At 44.1% G+C, this 19048-nt stretch overlaps 1 protein-coding gene across 1 annotated transcript in view; it reads left to right on the forward strand.

Annotated features, from left to right (window-relative positions):
• LOC129706251 (differentially expressed in FDCP 6 homolog) overlaps positions 1–19048 on the forward strand; it is a 40818-nt gene that overhangs the window by 1203 nt on the left and 20567 nt on the right. Inside the window, exons 2-4 of the mRNA XM_055650380.1 lie at positions 6100–6240; positions 7476–7658; positions 9626–9856. Of these exons, the coding sequence (XP_055506355.1) occupies positions 6100–6240; positions 7476–7658; positions 9626–9856 (555 nt within the window). The remainder of the gene's footprint in view (positions 1–6099; positions 6241–7475; positions 7659–9625; positions 9857–19048) is intronic.

A 19048-nucleotide genomic window follows, 5' to 3' on the forward strand; every position in this document is an offset into this window, starting at 1 on the left:
AGAGATACCGGCCGCTAGCTGGACCTCAAACACCCTACCATCCCGAGCTGGAGAAAGGGCAATAATGACACACGGGTGTGAACGATGCGGGCGGGGACTTCATCTCAAGTGGTCTCTTCATATAGGTAGCTCTGGCGGGTAGCATTAAGGACAATCCCAAAATATTTTATAAATACATAAGGTGGGGGGTGGGAAGAGAGGAGAGGAAGGGGTAACTAGAGAGAGGGAGGGACCTCATAGCAATCAAAGCGGTCACCTATGTGTGGAGACACATGAGATGGGCAAGATCCTAAATGAGTATTTCTCCTCTATTTACCGAGGAGAAAGACAGTAGGGTGGAGGAAATTGGAGCAGTTACTGGAAGTGTCTTGAGAGCAGTCCCGGTTACTGTCGACGAAGTAGTGAAGGTACTTTCGTGTCTGAAGGTAGACAAATCTCTAGGGCCTGATCTGATATAGCCGAGGACATTGTGGGGAAACTAGAGAGGAAATTGCGGGAGCCCTTTTTCAAATTTACCAGTCGTTCTTAAATAAAGGAGAGGTGCCGGAAGACTGGAGGGTGGCAAATGTCGTGCCTCTTTTCAAGCAGGACTGCAGAGAAAATGCTGGTAACTATAGGTCGGTGAGCTTAATATCTGTAGTTGGTAAGTTACTGGAGAGTATTCTGAGGGATAGGATATACAGGCATTTGGGCGGGCAAGGGCTGATTAGGGATAGTCAGCATGGTTTTGTACGTGGGATGTCGTTTCTCACAAATTGATTTAGTTTTGAAGACGTGTCCAAAAAGGTTGATGAAGTCGGAGCTGTAGATGTTGTGTACATGGACTTTAGTAAGGCGTTTGACAAGATTCCGTGTGGTAGGCTGCTCTGGAAGGTTGGATCGCATGGGATCCAAGGAGAGTTAGCTGAATGGATAGCAAATTGGCTCCATAGAATGAAGCAGAGGGTGATGGTGGAAGGTTGCTTCTCAGACTGGAGGCCTGTGGCTAGTGGTGTGCCTCAAGGTTCGGTGCTGGGCCCGTTACTGTTTGTCATCTACATCAATAATTTGGATGAGAACATACAGGGCAAGATTAGCAAGTTTGCTGATGATACAAAAGTTAGTCGTTTTGCAGATAGTGAAGATGGTTGTGAAAGATTGCAGCAGGATCTGGATCGATTGGCCAAGTTGGTGGAGGAGTGGTTGGTGGAAGAAGTGTACAGAGAAGTGTCAGGTGTTGCATTTTGGGATGTCGAACAAGGGCAGTACCTACACAGTAAATGATAGGCCTCTGGGTAGTGTTGTAGAGCAGAGGGATCTAAGAGTACAAGTGCATGGTTCCTTGAAGGTCGAGTCGCAGATAGATAAGGTGGTCAAAAAGGCTTTTGGCACTTTGGCCTTCGTCAGTCAGCGTATTGAGTATAGAAGTTGGGACGTCATGTTGCAGTTTTATAAGATGTTGGTGAGGTTGCATTTAGAATATTGTGCTCAGTTCTGGGCATCATGTTATAGGAAAGATATTGAGAGGGTTCAGAAAAGATTTACGATGATGTTGCCAGGACTTGAGGGTGTGAGTTTAAGGGAGATGTTGAGTAGCTGGATCTCTATTGCATGGAGCGCAGGGGGATGAGGGGAGATCTTATAGAGGTATACAAAGTCATAAGAGGAATAGATTGGGTGGGTGCAAAGAGTCTTTTGCCCAGAGTCGGGGAATCGAGGACCAGAGGACATATGTTGAAAGGGAAACAATTTAATAGGAATCCAAGGGGTAACGTTTTCACACAAAGGGTGGTGGGTGTACGGAACAAGCTGCCAGAGGAGGTAGTCGATGCTGGGACTATCCCATCGTTTAAGAAACAGTTAGGCAAGTACATGGATAGGACAGGTTTGGAGGGGTATGGACCAAGCGCAGGCAAGTGGGACTAGTGTAGCTGGGACATTGTTGGCCAGTATGAGCAAGTTGGGCTGAAGGGCCTGTTTCCAAACTGTATCACTCTATGACTCGCTTCCCAGGGTAGGGAGAGTGATCCAAGTGTTCCTGCGTTTCACGATTTTCTCAGGTGGGGCATGGTGTTGTGCAGTGGGGACAGTGTGGTGGGACTTTTTCTACTCTAAATGTTGAATGTAATGTCCACATTTAAAAAAAATATTGTTCTCAGTGATGCTTATAGCACACGCATACTTGACCTTCATATGTGTACTGTCATCCAGTGACAGAGATTGGGATCAGGAATGGGGATGGTGAAGGGGGAACAGTCTCCCTTTCATGCTGTGAACAATAGTGCTGGTGGCCATTCTTTTTGGCGGGAGGCCAATATTACAGTGAGGAAGAGGGTTGGTGCAGGGACACCATCAAGGCTGAGCCAACACTGGGATTGGGTCTTTGGTGGACCCATTGGTTAGGATCACAGCTTGCACATCATTGTATAGCAGATGCAGAGCAGTAAATGAAAGTCTAAAAGACTAGACATTCAAGAACGGAAACAAAAACAAAATGCCGGAAACATTTAGCAGCTTAAGCAATATCTGTGGGGAGAGATATATAATTAATATATAGAGTGATACAGTGTGGAAACAGGTCCATCGGCCCCACACCGGCCAACATGTCGTAGCTGCACTCGTCCCACCTGCCAGCATTTGGTCCATAACCCTCCAAACCTGTCCTATCCGTGTGCCTGTCAGATAAACAACCCTCCTTCAGAACTGGAAAAGTGAGAACTTATGGTGGCTTTTGTCGAGAGAGAGAGTGTGGGTCAGGGATTGATAGCACACAAGAAATCTCTCTGATCGGGAGGACTGTGGTACTCTATTCAGCGGGAAACCTGAGGAGCACGAAATTGGTTAGATGTGGTCAAGGATTCTGTCCACTTTGTTTAAGGGAATCCAAGGGAAGACATCATAGAAAAGTCTTATTTTTGCAGGGTTCTCTGTTGTACTTGTTTGATAGAGTCCATGGCTTTTGTAAGGCTAACAATGGTTGTTTATGGTGATTTGTGTAGCTGTCTAAATTCTTACTGCATTTGTCTTGTAGTAAACCTCCTGCTGGGCAAATATGGCAACTGTGGGAGGAGTTGGTTGAGGAAGCTTCTTGTGGACAGACATGAAATGGAGATGGTTCCATTATCATGTAATGTGCGCGTGTGATGGTGGAGAGCTAGCTGGTGGCCAAGAAGCTGATCATACTGATGGTAAATAAGTAGAGAATAATAAACAATGAAAGAGAGGGAAAGAATACCGAAAAATGTTTGGGAAACTGTGTACTTATTTGGTTAGAGAGAAAGAGAGAGAAAGCAGGGTGCAGTGAGGTAGAGATGATGGGGAGTATTGAGCTGGAGAAAGAGTGTGTGCGAGAGTTCAGAGTAATAAGGGAGTAGGGTGTGATGAGCCGGGGAGAGAGAGAATGAGCTGAAATGAATATGCAGTAATGGGCTGAAGAGAAAGAGAGAGCTTTCCTCTCGCTAGGAATCCCATTTGCTGTGTTAACTGCTGGTGCACCTGCACATTGGTTTTTAGTGACCTGCTTATGACCCAAGTCTTTGGACATCAGCACTTTCCAATCAAACACAATTTGAACAATATGCAATGTTTTCCACATCTATCCACATTATACTGCCTCTGCCATGCGTTTGTACACTCCACAATTTGCCTTGAAACCTGTTTTGCGTCCTTCTCATGATTCACAATCCCACTTGCATTAGTGTCGTCAGCAAACTTTGAAAAATTGCATTTTGTTCCCTTGTCGGAATCCTTGATGCATGAGGCCCAAGCGCTGATCACTACAAAACCCCAAGAGTTACTTCTGTCATCCCAAGAAGGACCGTACGCTGTTTGTCAACTAAGCTTTCATTACCCTCACTATTACGTACTTAACAATAACATTTTATGTGGGGTTTATTAAAGTTTCTCAAATTCCTGGTATACCACATTCATTAGTTCATCTTTATCCTGTGTACCATTTACATCCTCAAATTCGCACATTCCTTATGTTCATTTTCTCGTCATCTCTCTGCAAACAGTATTAAACCTTCTCATCAGGTACAGCAACCAAACTTTTATACCCGGAGCGTATACCAATCTCCAGGTATATAGGAAAAATCATATGTTATAATTCATTAGCTGTTCCCTGTATTATCTGGGAACCTCTGGCTTTGATTCCTGTACCTTCTTGTGGGATCCATAGTGAGACCAGATATAAATAAATACAAATAAAAGGACAGTGCCACGTATTCTGGTTGAATAGACTCCAGCCCCATTGCATTTTCCATTTTAAGGTAACCCACTCCCCCTGTGCTTCTTTCCCATTCCCACCAACCTACTCAGGATCTCTCTCCCTTCATTCACCTTTTCCATCCCCCCTCATTATCTAGACATTACCTCTTCCACCTGGTTCCACGTGCATCTATCCATGATTCTTTACCCTTGGAACACTTTTCCATCCACTCCGCCACTCCCAAGCCTTTGGCCACAATTCCCCTTCTGGTTCAACATATCACCTACTGTCTATACCCTCCCCACCTCCCACTGCCCCCCCAGTTCCATCTGTTCATCATCCCCTTCATCTGGTTCCACATCACACCTACAAATTTATTAAAGCCAAGCAAATGCTTTGAATTACAATTAAAACACAAAGTACTTGTGCTATAACTCTAGGATAAGCGCTCAACTAAGAAAACCAAAGCCAAAATATCATCTACCTATCGAACTGAATATACCAATTTATGCCAAGGACAATAAATAACTCCATATGCAAAAAAAAACAGCTACCTACATGTTAACTAGCTCTTTAAAAAATGAATCGGGTAGATGCAAGCATATCATTGGGGTTATCAAGTGGGCACATTCCTTCACTGGTGTTTCATTAACATCGATATACAATGAGGTAAAGGTCCACCTGCTGAAGGTACATTAGATAAGTCTACCTCCAGGTGAGTCAGCAGGTCTGTCACTATTGAACAAGTTCAATGGTTTCACTGAACCTCTGCTGTTAACTTCTCTCAGTCACTACAAGATCCAGCAGACCGATCACGGTGACTATTGAATCACACCCGCTACATGGGGCATATTTTATATCCAAGATTTTACCTTCAATGCCGATTGCAATGTTCGTGCTTGCTGCCATCATAGAGTCACTCGGTTATATTGCTGCACATGAACCCTGTTTTCATTCTCAGAATGCACACAAAGTTGTGAATTGGGAGCAGGAGTAGGCCACTCGGCTCCTCAAACCTGATCTATCAATTTAATAAGACCAGGGCAAATGTGATTGTAACCTCACCTGCTATCACAACAACCTACCTCTTCCTCAAAAAGACTGTGCTTCATCATGTTTGAGGAAGATAGCAAAGATGCTTATCATAAATTGCAGCAGGATGTTGATCAGTTGGGTAAATGTTGCTGAGGAAGGGTTAATGGTGTTTAATGCAGTGTGAGGTGTTGCATTTTGGGAAGTCAAACCATGGTAGGATCTTCACAGTTCTGGAGAGTATTGTCGAGCCGAGGGATCAAGGAGTGCTGGTGTATGTCTTCAAGTTGTACATGTGCGTAGCTGTACAGAGTGGTTGTAATGTTGGCGAGGGGATTGGAGTGATGTGGAGGAGTGAGGGTGGAATAATGGGCTGGAGATTAAGGGGAGTAATGAGTTACAGTGAGCGGTAGCAAGGCTGGAAGAGTGAGTGATGAATGGGGCATAACGTCCTGCAGACTGGGTGTAATGAGGATGGAGTGCAGAGTATTTCAATGGAGTAATGAGTTGGAGGAAGAGGGGAAAGCAGTTTGGGATGACAGCTTTGTTTATTTGTGTGGAGTAATGATCTGTGGAGCTGCTGTATGAACTGGAGATGGTGCAGTAACAGATCATTAAGGACTGTTCATTGTTCAGTGACATACAGTCATGCATACAATTAGAGCATTGGGTGCTCATATTTGTATCGACCCCATGCACCGAGCATGTTTGGATGAGGCCTGGCAATGGAGGTACCGACTGATCTCCTCCAACTCCACCCCCTGGGCCAGAGTGTGTGGTTGTCAAAGTGACTGGGTGTGGGAGCGGTAAGAGTGAGAGCCACTGTGTGCTGTTTGACCAGGTTGAAGCTCCACTGAATGTTCTGCTGCCTCCTGCAGGTGCTGTCACACAGCCTGTACACGGCGCTGAACATCCCTCACGACCCCACTGTCCTGGAGGATCACTTCCGAGATGACAATGACGGGCCCGTCTCCAGCCAAGGCTACATGCCTTACCTCAACAAGTACATCCTGGACAAAGTGAGTCATTGCTTTCAATTGGAGTCACACAGCATGGAAACAGGCTCTTCAGCCCACCCACTCCATGCTGACCACCCACTGACACGAATGCCTCACATTTCCTGCCACCCACCTACACATTCGGGCCAATTCACAGTAACCAATTAACTGACTAACCGAACAACTATTGCATTCCCTTGGTAGCAATGTGGTGACAGTGGGGAATTTTGTAACCCAGCAAAGCCTCGTGACTGGATAAGAGCAACACACCAGGCAATTACTATTCAGTGAGCTCCAACATTCATCAGTACTCCAACCACTCAGTGTTGACTCTACAGCACTGAACTCCACCAGTGTTCCACGTCCACAAAGCAGTCCTCTGCAGTTTGACCTCAGTCCCAACATTTGACAAGGCACAGCTCTCTCAGTGGTGTTGCAGTGACCAACTGCATTTCTGTCCACCAGTGTGGAATATGTCCAGTGACAGTGTGGCCTATCTTTAGTTTGGTTTAGTTTAGAGACACAGTGCGGAAATAGGCCCCGAGGCCCACCATGTCTGTGGTGACCAGCGATCCTCGCACACTAACACTATCCTACACACACTCGGGACAAATTACAATTTCACCGAAGCTAATTAGCCTACAAACCTGTACATCTTTGGAGTGTGTGAGGAAACCAGAGCTCCTGGAGAAAACCCACGCGGTCACGGTGAGAATGTATATACACTGTACAGACAGCACACATAGTCATGATCAAACTTGGGTCTCTGGTGCTGTAAGGCAGCAACTCTACTGCTGTGCCATAATGCCATCCTGGTACTGACACTCCAGCAGTGCAGCACATTACACTAGTGCCCCATTGATCCTGCAATATCCACTTAGTATTAACCTTCCAGGACTCAAAACCCCTCGGTACTGACTGGACAACCCAACGATCCCTCAATACTGAACCTGGAACAGTATAGTATTTAGTACTGAACATGGGTCTGCACAGCACTACCTCAGTACTGAGCCTGGGGCTGTAAATCACTACCTCAGTACTGAACCTGGGCTGTACAGCACTCCCTCAGTACTGGGCAGTGGAGACTCTCACTGTATTGTTCCTCTGACAGTATAGTGTTCCCTCAGTCTATATCTTCCAACCACACAACACATTCTTGGTGTAGCAAAAGGCCAAATCTGCCTCCACCCCTCGTGATGTAAAACACTTGCACCGTCTAATTCTCTCCGCGTGTTGTCCTGTTTCACTTTTTCCAGGCACAAGATGGTAATTTCGACAAGGAAACTCTCAATGAACTCTGCTGGACGCTGTCAGCCCGTAAGAACTACACGCCCTCCAAGAGCCAGAGCCTGATCGGTGCGAGAGAGGCCTTCATGCTCTGGTGTCTTTTCAACTTCCTGTCCGAGGACAGGTATCCCCTGGTCATGGTACAAGAGGAGGTGGGTCCGCTGCAGCGGATTGTGGCAATGGGGGAGGGGAGGGGAGTGTAGGAATAATTTGCGCAGGATGTGAGTGATGGTTAACTTCTTCTTTATTAGCAAGAACTTGTCAGATAAGGAGAACAGTCACGCAAGAGACTGTTTTGCAAATGCAGTATTTATAAGGCATTTTTGATAGCATAAAAACATGGTTAGTCACGTACACTTGCTTACAGGGTTAACTATTGTGATCCAGTATTCAGTAAATTTCCACTGAAAAATAGACTTTGTGATCTACTGTACAAGGAAGATGATGGTGTCTAGGTGTAGTCTTGAGTTCACAAGCTCTTCCTTGTGTTTAGCAGGCTTGTTTTTTTTTAACTCTATGGGCCACCGGCACCAGGCACGTTTGGCCCAGAATATAGCTGAATGTAGCTCTGAAAGGTACATTCACTGGAGTAAAGTTTGTTTCCCACAGAATGAAGTGCTGCCCATGTTGAAAGACAAAATGGAGGAACAGCTCAGTTCTCCCCACAATTCCCACAATGGAATGAGGCGAGGATATAGTCCGCCTCTGGAAGTTGCTTTTTGCTCTGTTGTCATTGTCTAACCTGGCATTGCCCGAATAACCTACATCTGCCAGGGACCAAGTTATAAGACACCAGCAGCTTGCATTTATGTCCGATCATAATTGCAATCATAATTGCAGACATGAGAGTCTGGGGCCACAATTAGCCCACTACTCGTTAATTCCATTCGGTGGAATATATATATAGAGATATCTGATTATTATCTGTTGCCACGTTATATCTTCTCTTGAAGTCACAAAACCGAGCTAACTGCCAGTGAAGTTTGCAGATCCTCCCTCCTCCCACCCCATGCTCTGTGGGCAGTGGTTAACCACACTCATTGCAGTTTGACCCAAATTATCACATGTCTTGGCACAGAATGCGATATTTGCCAAACTTTAACTTCCTGCTGTGCTACCCAGGGAATCAACTGAAGTGGAGATGACCTAAAATGGTTACCAAGACGACACAACCTCCTCTGTCATTCTGAATTCTCTCTGAAGCCCTTGATTTTAGAATGTAGCGTATTTAGTAAAATAAGAGTATCTGTTTAACTTTAAAATGGTCTGCTCTCTGTGCCAGCCGTGCATTAAAACGTTTCTTCATTATATCTAAAAATGGTTCAAAGTGACGTAACAAATAGTGCAATGTTTACAATTCTGTATAACTGCCCACTTTTGTCAGGGCAGGTTTAGGAAACCTGGATTACCTGGTGCATTGGAGCAAATGGAAAATGATGAATGTACCAGTGAACATGTACACTGGGAGTCAATGGGTTGTTTTGTAAACTGGGATCACATTAATGCGAGTCCATGGGGTGTTTACTTTACTAGCATCACTTTCAAACAGTTTAATGGGAAGTTGTTTTATATACTGGGATCATATATATGGGGAGTTGTTGGGAAAGGGTTTCCTGTCAGCATACTGGGATTATATCCGCTAGGAAAGAAATGAAAAAAGGGTTTGGTTTTCATTGATTAAATGAACTGGGAGTGGAAGGGATGGGGTCAGCTGTATTTGGACCTTATTTTCCTATATTCTTATTTTTCTTCTTCCTTCTTTCAATATTTTCTCTCCTTTTGTTCTTTTTTTCTCTTACTTCCTCATTCTTTACATCTCTTTACTCTCTTGTTCTTTATAGAACACTTTGTTCCATTCTTTATTTCTCTCATTCAGTTTCTTCCTTTCCCACCCATTGGCAATGACTATGCAGTGGGCATGTTCAGTTTTCAGCGCAAGATGGGGAATGGGTGGGATGGTTGAAGATCCATTGACTCTCAGTCAGGGCAGCGAGGGAGCAGAGGTCTGGTGAAGTCCATAGGAACTCGGCAAGCAACAACAAAAGAGGTGGGGGGGGGGGAAGTTTTGTTCGGCCACTTAATCTGGATCTGTTTTGTTTCCCCGTCTTGGTCTGCTCAGGTTGTGTACTTGTTAAGGAAGTTGTTCACGGCGACGGGACACGAGTGGCTTCATGAAGAGGATCTGAGTGACCATTTTACACAGAACCCCTCCCTTGAGAGGGCAGTCACTGTCTGGCAGTTCTTGGACATGATAGAATCGGGGAAGTTGACCAAGCCAGCCAGCAAAGAGTCATTCGCTCTGGGGATCCAGTCGGCTTATGAGGAGTTGGTGTTGGACGTGACGCAAAAGGTCAGTGGGTATTTGCTAAACCAGACATTCCCAAACTGTGATGTATATTCCTGATCGTCTCCAATGGAATCTGAGAGAAGTTGGCCAACGTTTCCTTTGATCTGGTACGGCGTATTTATGCTGGAGATCTGGCTTCCCCTTTGCCGTGCCTGTTCGGTTTCCCAGACTGCGGTTGAGCATTTTCCCGGCACAGTGCTGTCGCTCCAGATTCCACCTGGGCCGGCCCAGGAGATGGAGCAGGTCGCAGCAGGGATAAATCAGCAGAGTTCCCTCAGCCATGGGCTTCGAATCATCAAGGATATGCAAATAAAAACATGCCTTTTGTTTGCTTCACAATTAAATAGAAATGAACAATTTAAGGAACTAATAACATAATCAGCATGATCTATGTACAGAATATGCCATTATTTGTTTGAGATCAGGTGATATTCTAACCTGCGGGATCAGTGTAGACCAGGCCAACAGGCCTATGGACGACAATGTTTATGTTGAACATGATGCTAAATTAAACTTATCTTCGAACCCTGCATGTGATCCATATCCCTCTGTTCCCTAAATTCCATATGCTTATCTAAAAGCCTCTTAAAACACCACAACCTGCTTTTATCACCACCCCTGGTAGCACGTTCCAGACACCCACCACAATATGTGTACTTGCCGCACACATCACCATTAAACTATCCCCCTCTCATCTTAAAAGTATGCTCGCCAGTCTTTGACATTTTCACCTTGGGGAAAACAGGTTCCCACTGCCTACTCTATCTTTGCCATTCATCACTCTATAAACGTATGGCAGGTCAACTCTTAACCTCTGGTGCCCCTGGGAAAAAAACCCCAACTTGGTTCAACCTCTCCTTATAACTAATCCCCTCTGATCCAGGCAACATCCTGGTTAACTTCTGCACAATCTCCAAAACCTCCATATCCACCCTGCATTGTCCTCTGTCACTCCCAGTGAGAATATGGCAGCAGCTACCAATTCATCTTAATGGGAATGGAGACGTACATGAGGAAGGAATTTATTCTGGTGTGAGTTCAGTGACGGCAGAATTTGAAACTCATCGCATAGACTTTGGACAGATACTAATGTCAGGTTGAAGTCATCGGTGTCTGTGTTTAGTGAGAAATACTATAGTAGTGCATGAAATCCACTGGGAGTCTCGAGTCCTTGGTTGTGGGAGATGATGCCAGTACTAACATGTCTTTAACGCTACTCTTTCAGTTCCTTTGCTGGAATTAAGGAATTATTAATTATGAAATTATTTAAATTAGTAGTAATTAAATTCTTATTAAGGCACCTTCTGTCAGAAGTGATTTGTACAGTGGTTTTGCAGTGGGCTCAGGAGTGGGGTATCTGGAGAAGTTGGGCTTGTCAGAACGCATTTCAAACAAGATTGCCAAGAGATTAGATAGCAGGCTTTTGCACACTTGAATTTCAGTGTTTAGACATAAATCATGAAAGTGCAGCCGTCTATATAAATGGTGCAGCCAGGCACTGTGTGTGTGGGTGCAAGGGCACACGAGGTGTGCCATTCATTGGGCACCGCTCATTTAGAGTGTTTGTGGCTGAATCTGGGTCGGGTAGTTCTGTCTCATATACATCCTTGGCCACTCATAGATCATGTAGCTGCAATTATATTCTATCCATAGCAGCTATGTTATTTGCATAGAACATAGAACAGCGCAGCACAGGAGCAGGCCCTACAATGTCCATGCCGACCATGAAGCCTGTCTAACTAATCCCATCTGCCTGCATGTGGTCTGCATCCCTCCATAACCTGTCTGTTCATGCACTTGCAGTGCATTCAGAAAGTATTCAGACCCCCTCACTTTTTCCACATTTTGTTACGTTACAGCTTTATTCTAAAATGGATTCAATTCTTTATTTTTTTTAATCAGCAATCTACACACAATACCCCATAATAAAAAAGGGAAAACGGGTGTCTAGAAATCTTTGCAAATTAATTAAAAAGAAATCTGAAATATCACATTTACATAAATATTCAGACCCCTTACTCGGTACTTTGTTGATGCACCTTTGGCAGCGAATACAGCCTCGAGTCTTCTTTGCTATGATGCTACAAGCTTGGCAAACCTGTATTTGAGTAGTTTCTCCCATTCTTCTCTGCAGATCCTCTCAAGCTCTGTCAGGTTGGATGGGGAGCATCCATGCACAGCTATTTTCAGGTCGCTCCAGAGATGTTCGATCGGGTTCAAGTCCGGGCTCTGGATGGGCCACTCAAGGACATTCACAGACTTGTCACAAAGCCACTCCTGCATTGTCTTGGCTGTGTGCTATGGGTTGTTGTCATATTGGAAGGCAAACCTCTGCCCCAGTCTGAGATCCAGAACGCTCTGGAGCAGGTTTTCATCAAGGATTTCTCTGTACTTTGCTCTGTTCATCTTTCCCTCGATCCTGACTAGTCTCCCAGTTCCTGCCGTTGAAAAACATCCCCACAGCAGGATACTGCCATCACCATGCTTTGCAATGGATCAAACATTGCTAATTTTCAGAATAGGTCATCTATGACTAAACAGAAATTAACAATTGAATATAAAGCACATTCACAAAAAAAATGGGTCCTCTGCTCCATACCAATAGCACTTGACTTTAGTATGGTATTGGCCAAGTGATGAGCGGTGCCTGGTTTCCTCCAGATGTGATGCTTGGCATTCAGGCTAAATAGTTCAATCTTGGTTTCATCAGACCAATTAATCTTGTTTCTGATGGTCTGAGAGCCCTTTAGGTGCCTTTTGGCAAACTCCAAGCAGGCTGCCATGTGCCTTTTACTGAGGAGTGGCTTCTGTCTGGCCACTCTACCATAAAGGCCTGATTTGTGGAGTGCTGCAGATATAGTTGTCCTTCTGGAAGGTTCTCCCATCTCCACAGAGGAACCCTGGAGCTCTGTCAGAGTGTCCATCAGGTTCTTGGTCACCTCCCTGACCAACGGCCTTCTCCCACGATTGTTCAATTTGGCCGGGCGGCCAGCTCTTTGAAGAGTCCTGGTGGTTCCAAAGTTCTTCCATTTAAGAATGACGGAGGCCACTGTACTCTTTGGGACCTGCAATGCTGCAGAAATTGTTTTATACCCTTCCCCAGATCTGTGTCTCGACACAATCCTGTCTCGGAGGTCTACGGACAATTCCTTTGTCTTCATGGCTTGGTTTTTTTTGCTCTGACACGCACTGTCAACTGTGGGACCTTATATAGACAGATGTGTGCCTTTCCAAATCATGTCAAATCAATTTAATTTACCACTGGTGGACTCCAATCAAGTTGTAGAAACATCTCAAGGATAATCAATGGAAACAGGATGCACCAAAGCTCAATTTTGGGCTTCATAGCAAAGGGTCTGAATACTTATGTAAATGTGATATTTCAGTTATTTATTTTTAATTACTTTGCAAAAATTTCTAAACACCTGTTTGCGCTTCTTCATTCTGGGGTATTTGTGTGTAGATTGATGATTAAAAAAAATAATTTAATCAATTTTAAAATAAGGTTGTAACATAACAAAATGCAGAAAAAGTGAATACTTTCTGAATACACTATCTAAATGCCTCTTAAATATTGCTATCTGCTTCTATTCAGCTGCGCTGGCAGTACATTCCAGGGACCTACCACTGCATAAATGAACTTGCCTTGCACATCTGAACGTTTCCCCCTCTCACCTTAGATCATCACCATCCGGGTCAAGTTCCCTCCCCATTGCCACATTCAGGCAGGAGGTACAGAAGCCTGACGTTCCACACCACCAGGTTCAGGAACAACTCATTTCCTACGACTGTCAAACAAATCCATAGATATTGTTTATATGCAATTTGGCTCGGCATTTGATAAGATTTCAGCCATGCTGCTCTGATAGGTTAGATCGCATGAGATCCAGGGAGATCCAACCAAATGGACGGAGAATTGGCTTCATGAAAGGAAGCAGAGGGTGATGGTGGAAGGTTGTTTTTCGGACTGGAGGCCTGTGACGTTGTGTGCCTCAGGGCTTCATGCTGGACTCAATGCTATTTGTGGTTTGCATCAATAATTTTAATTGTAGAAGGTGTTATTAGTAAGTTTGCAGATGACACTAAAGTGGGTGGTATCGTGACTAGTGAAGATGTTTATCAAACAGTACAGCTTTACTAGAAATGCCCTCTAGTATTTAACTTTTCCATTTTGGGGCAAAGACTGATTATGATTAGCTCCCCGATCTATGCCTCTCAACGCTTTATATACTTCTAGCAGGTTGACTACTAAAGGGTCATTTTGTTCTGCAGTCCATTGTGGTAAAGACTGTCGGCTGGGGAAGGTGCACTGCTAATCTCCAGTTACAACTGTGTTGGTTTGGGTGTCCTTGTAGTGGTTCTGTTAGCCATTATACATGAGCTGGAAGTGGAGCTGCTGGCCAGAGTAGAGATAAGGTGAGATAGAGTACTATGCGTGAAGCAGTGTGGTTGTTTACTTTGGAATGAAGGATGAAAGTGCAAATTATTCTACAAAACATTGTGAAAATGCATCTGGATTACCACGTATAGTTTTGGTCTCTGTATTTAAGGTTGTGCTTACATTAGAGGAAATGCAATCAAGGTTCATGAGGTTGATTCCTGGGCTGATGGGATTGCCATATGGAGTAATAGAGTTTGTTTTGGTTTTAGCCTTGGAGATGCAGGCCCATTGGCCCACCAAGTCCACGCTGTCCATCAACCACCCGTTTACACTAGTTCTACGTTAGAGTAGGTTGGGCTTGTATTCATTGGAGTATAGATGATCTTAATGAAGCAGGGAAGCTTCTGATGAGGGGGAGCGGGGGAGGGGGAGGGGGAGGGGATGACAGCGTGGATGCTGAGATACACAAGAGACTGCATGTACTGGAATTTGGAGCAGAAAGCAAACTGTTGGAAGAACTCAGTGGCTCGAGCGGAATCTGTTTGGGGGAAGAAGGAGAAATGAATCTCAACGGATTTAAGAGCGGACTAATAAAACAGAAATCATGTATCGCCAAAGACTCTGGTTTGATTCTGACCTCGGTTGCTGTCTATGTGGAGTTTACCTGTGAATCCATGAGTTTCTTCTGGGTGATCCAGTGTCCTCCCACATCCCAAAGGTGTGCAGGTTGGTAGGTTAATTGGTAACTAATTTGCCCGTAGCGTGTGATGTGGATGGTAGATTCTGGGGGGACATGACTGGGATGTGAGGGGAATAAAACAGGATTTGTGTAAATGGGTGATGTTTGATGGGTTTGGATCTCACACAAGAGGAGGGGTCCTCTACAGCTGGACTCCACAACTTGAAGCACAACCTCATGGCATTTATCCTCAAACACACTCCTGGTTTTACAGGTCACTTGTACTTGGTATAAATGCCAAGGTTGTGTAGACTCCGCTTACAATTTCTTCTCTTTATCCAAAGAGTCTCTGGAGTATTGTGTGCTTCTCTGGTCGCTCTAGAGGAAAGACATGATGGTGCTGGAGATGGTGCAGAGGAGATTCATAGGATGTTGCCTGGGACGGAGTAGAGACTGGATACGCCAGATTTATTTTCCAGTGGAGGAAGCTGAGGGCTGACCTGAATGAGATGTTCAAAATTAGGGGGGGGATAGATACTATATGTAGTGAGAAACCTTTCTCCTTAGCAGAGGTGTCTCAGACCAGCAGACACTAGAAGGGGTATGAGATTCATTGAGGAAATTTGAGGAAGAATATTGAAGTGTCCATATAAGCATGAAATGCTGTGGCAGCAATGGTTATTGGCCAATTTCCTGGAAAATGGGATTGGTGTAGATAGCCAGCACAAACACGATGGACGGAATGGCTTGTTCCCATGCAGCATGATCCTGTTTCAATGTTCCACTGGCCAGGATATCCTGCTTTAGGTTATGGAGGCCAAACTGTGCAGACTGCTTTAAAGGATGTATTACTAGAGCACTGTCAATCACAGCAACATTTCCCTTGTACTACAATCCCTGGCATGAAAGGCCAGAGTGTTGTTAATCTTCCTGGTCATTTGCTTCACCTGCATATTTACTTTCTGCCATGAAGCATCGACCAAGTTCTCTCCATTATGATCATTTGCTTGTATGTTAAAAGGAAAAAAAAGACAAAACTTCTTTAAAAAAACCCTATTATATTTGTAAAAGCAAATTGCTCCCTTTAAAAAGGTCTGCACATCTAGCAGAGCCGGTACTAGATGTGCTGACCTTGCATTTCCAGCAACTGGGATTCGATGCTGACATCGGTTGCTGTCTGTGAGGAGTTTGCATGTTCTCCCTGTGGCCATATGGGTTTCCACTGAGTGCTTTGGTTTCCTTCCTCATCCCAAAGACGTTCGGGATGGCTAATTGGCCCCAGTGTGAGTGTGTGTGGTGGGAATATCAGTAGGGAGAGAGAGAGAATAACTTACAGGGGTTCAAGAGGGGGAGACCAATCTCATTTTCCAATCTCATTTCGTTGTCTCAAATGCATTTCGTTGTCTCTAATGCATTTCGTTGTCTCTGTACTGTACACTGACAATGACAATTAAAATTGAATCTGAATCTGAATCTGAATCTGAGAGGGACTGATAGGAGTTGACATAGACTCTATGGGCTAAACTATCTTTATTCATGTTGGAATAAAGTGTAAAATGAGGAAAAAAAAACAAGCTGACTTTGCTTAGACATAATTTGAATTTCCAAGTGCCCTGTAAACAGGCCCTTAAAAAATGAATTTCAGCATTTTACTGACAACAAATGTCACTTCCGTCAGCTCTGCCGTTCTGCTTTTCTCTCCTTCCTCAACTAGTGCCGTAAAATGTATTACCTCCCAACTTGGAAGAATTATTGTGAATCCAAGGAATTTGGAAGGCCATCAAGAATGTAGCCACCAGATTAGCAAACACATCTTATAGAACCCTGGAGAGAGATACAAAAAGCTGGAGTAACTCAGTGGGTCAGGCAGCCACTGAGTTACTGAGCCACTGGGGAAAAAGGAGTAGGTGACTTTTCGGTTCGAGATCCTTCTTCAGACTCTGATTCTTCCTGATTCAGATTATTCAGATTCTCCCTGGGATGGAGTCAGGAGATCCAGGGAAATTTGAGTTAAAAAAAAAAAAAGGAACTCTACAGGTCAGACAGCACCATGGAGGAAAATGGGCTGAAGATGTATCGGTTTGGGACCCTTCTTCAGAGTGATGGAGTAAAGAGGAGCTGGGATATAGAGAGAGGTGAGAGGAAGAGATGAGGCAAGGGCTGACAGGAGGTGTATCCAGGTGAGAGGGGGTTGATTAGAAGATGTGTCCGGTGGGGGCGAGGAGGATGAAAATAGTAACCAAGTCCAGGGAATTTGTGTGTTTTCGTCCTTTTAATTTCTTCTGAACTTCTCCGATTTCTTCTCCCCCCTCCATTTTGCCAAATGTATTGCTACACTATACTTTTTTTAAACCCTGAGACATGTTGTTATTCCCTGCCATTCATTTTCCTATCATTTCCTCTATATGTAACGTTAGTATTATTGCTGCTGCTATCTATTTTATATAGTTGATGAAACACTTACAAATCATTTTTGTACATCTTGCAAATTTCCTCTTCTCTATCCCTATCAATGTTTTTGATCATTCGCTATTTCCTGTAACTTCCTGTAAGATCCTCCATCTTGTAACTCTCACTGTCACCATTTAAATTATTTTAATCTAATCCAGTTAGCCAGTTTTTCTCATAGAGTACATTTCTTATGAATTATTTCTTGAACTGCTCACCACTTTTTTTTACTGGCAAATCTTTTAATTAATTTCCTAATTTATATTAACACTTGCATCTTCTATTTCTTTTTTAATTTATTGACTTTTCAGGACGTTGGACTAATGTCCCAAACTGTTTTTATTGCTTCAATTGCCTTTGAGAAGGTGATGTGAGCTGTTGGCTTAAACCATTACAGTCATTCCAAAGGGGTCAAGGAAAGACCAGTTCCATCCCTCGTATGCTTATATAACAGACTCACAGAACGCTGTCCCAAAATTGTACCCCATGCAATATGAGTGAGATTAGTGGTGCACAGTCTATACCTTGTGTAATCAGGGGCCTCCTAGTGGTGTGGCCATGTGTAATGGCAGACATGTGCCCTCAATACAGCACCTTCCTGTAACATCTGCTGGCCAATGCCTCCCAATATAAAACTGACCAATATTTGTACCCTCTATCTTCTATCCATTAATGAATCCCTAATCAGTGACAGTATTTCATCTCAATATTGCACTATGGTATTTGTTTAATCATTTCAGATGAGACAACTCATTGAAGGCCTTATGAAAGACCAAATGCACTGCACCAACTGGCCTTCCCCTTATCTATTGAGCCAATTACAACATCATAAGCCTGTGACCTATCACAAGCATTGTGCAGTAAATCATAGAATCATACAGCACTTTTGACCAATCTCATTGATCTCATTTGCCTATATTGCACCTTTATCTCTCTATGTCTTTTCTATTCATTACCTGTCAACATACCTTTCAAATTAGGTAGTTGTGTCTATCTCCTTCACCTTCTCTGGCAGCTCGTTGTAGATACCCACCATCCTTTGTGTAAAACATTTACACTTCAGATCTCTTTTAAATTTCTCCTTTCTTACCCTAACCCTGTGCCCTTTACTTCTAGACTTCCCTGCCCTGGGAGAAAGATTCAGACTGTTTATCCTCTCTACATCATTTTGTAAATTCACCCCTCAGCCTCCTAATTCCCGGTGAGATTAAACTTAGCATAGCCAATTTCTCCTTGTCACTAGGCCCTTCCATTCCAGGTGAATCACTTCTGCACTCTTTCCATAGCTACCGCATCTTCCCTGTTGTGTGGGAATTGTGTCAGAATCCCTGGGATCAGTGTCCGTGGACTGGGATCTGCAGAAATGGTTGCAATCAGGGTTCAGTTCTGACTTTGGGTGCTGCCTCTGTGGAGCTTGCACGTTCTCCCTCTGACCACTTGGGTGCTTTGGTTTCCTCCCACATCTCTAAGATGTGCTGGTAGGTTTATTACACCTTTTTGCAGGTGATTAAGAAAATAATCCAAGGCCGTGGGGATCATCGATGAGCCAGTGAGAGAAAATATATTGCAAGGAAGCAGAGAAATGAGAAGGAGGAACAGGACTGATGGGATTTCTTCCCTGGGAGACTGTGTGAATCGAAAGGTTTAGAAGGATGTGGGGCAAACACAGGCAAATGAGGCTAGCTCA

The sequence above is a fragment of the Leucoraja erinacea genome, chromosome 19 (assembly GCF_028641065.1).
Source record: "Leucoraja erinacea ecotype New England chromosome 19, Leri_hhj_1, whole genome shotgun sequence".
NCBI classification, from domain to species: domain Eukaryota; kingdom Metazoa; phylum Chordata; class Chondrichthyes; order Rajiformes; family Rajidae; genus Leucoraja; species Leucoraja erinaceus.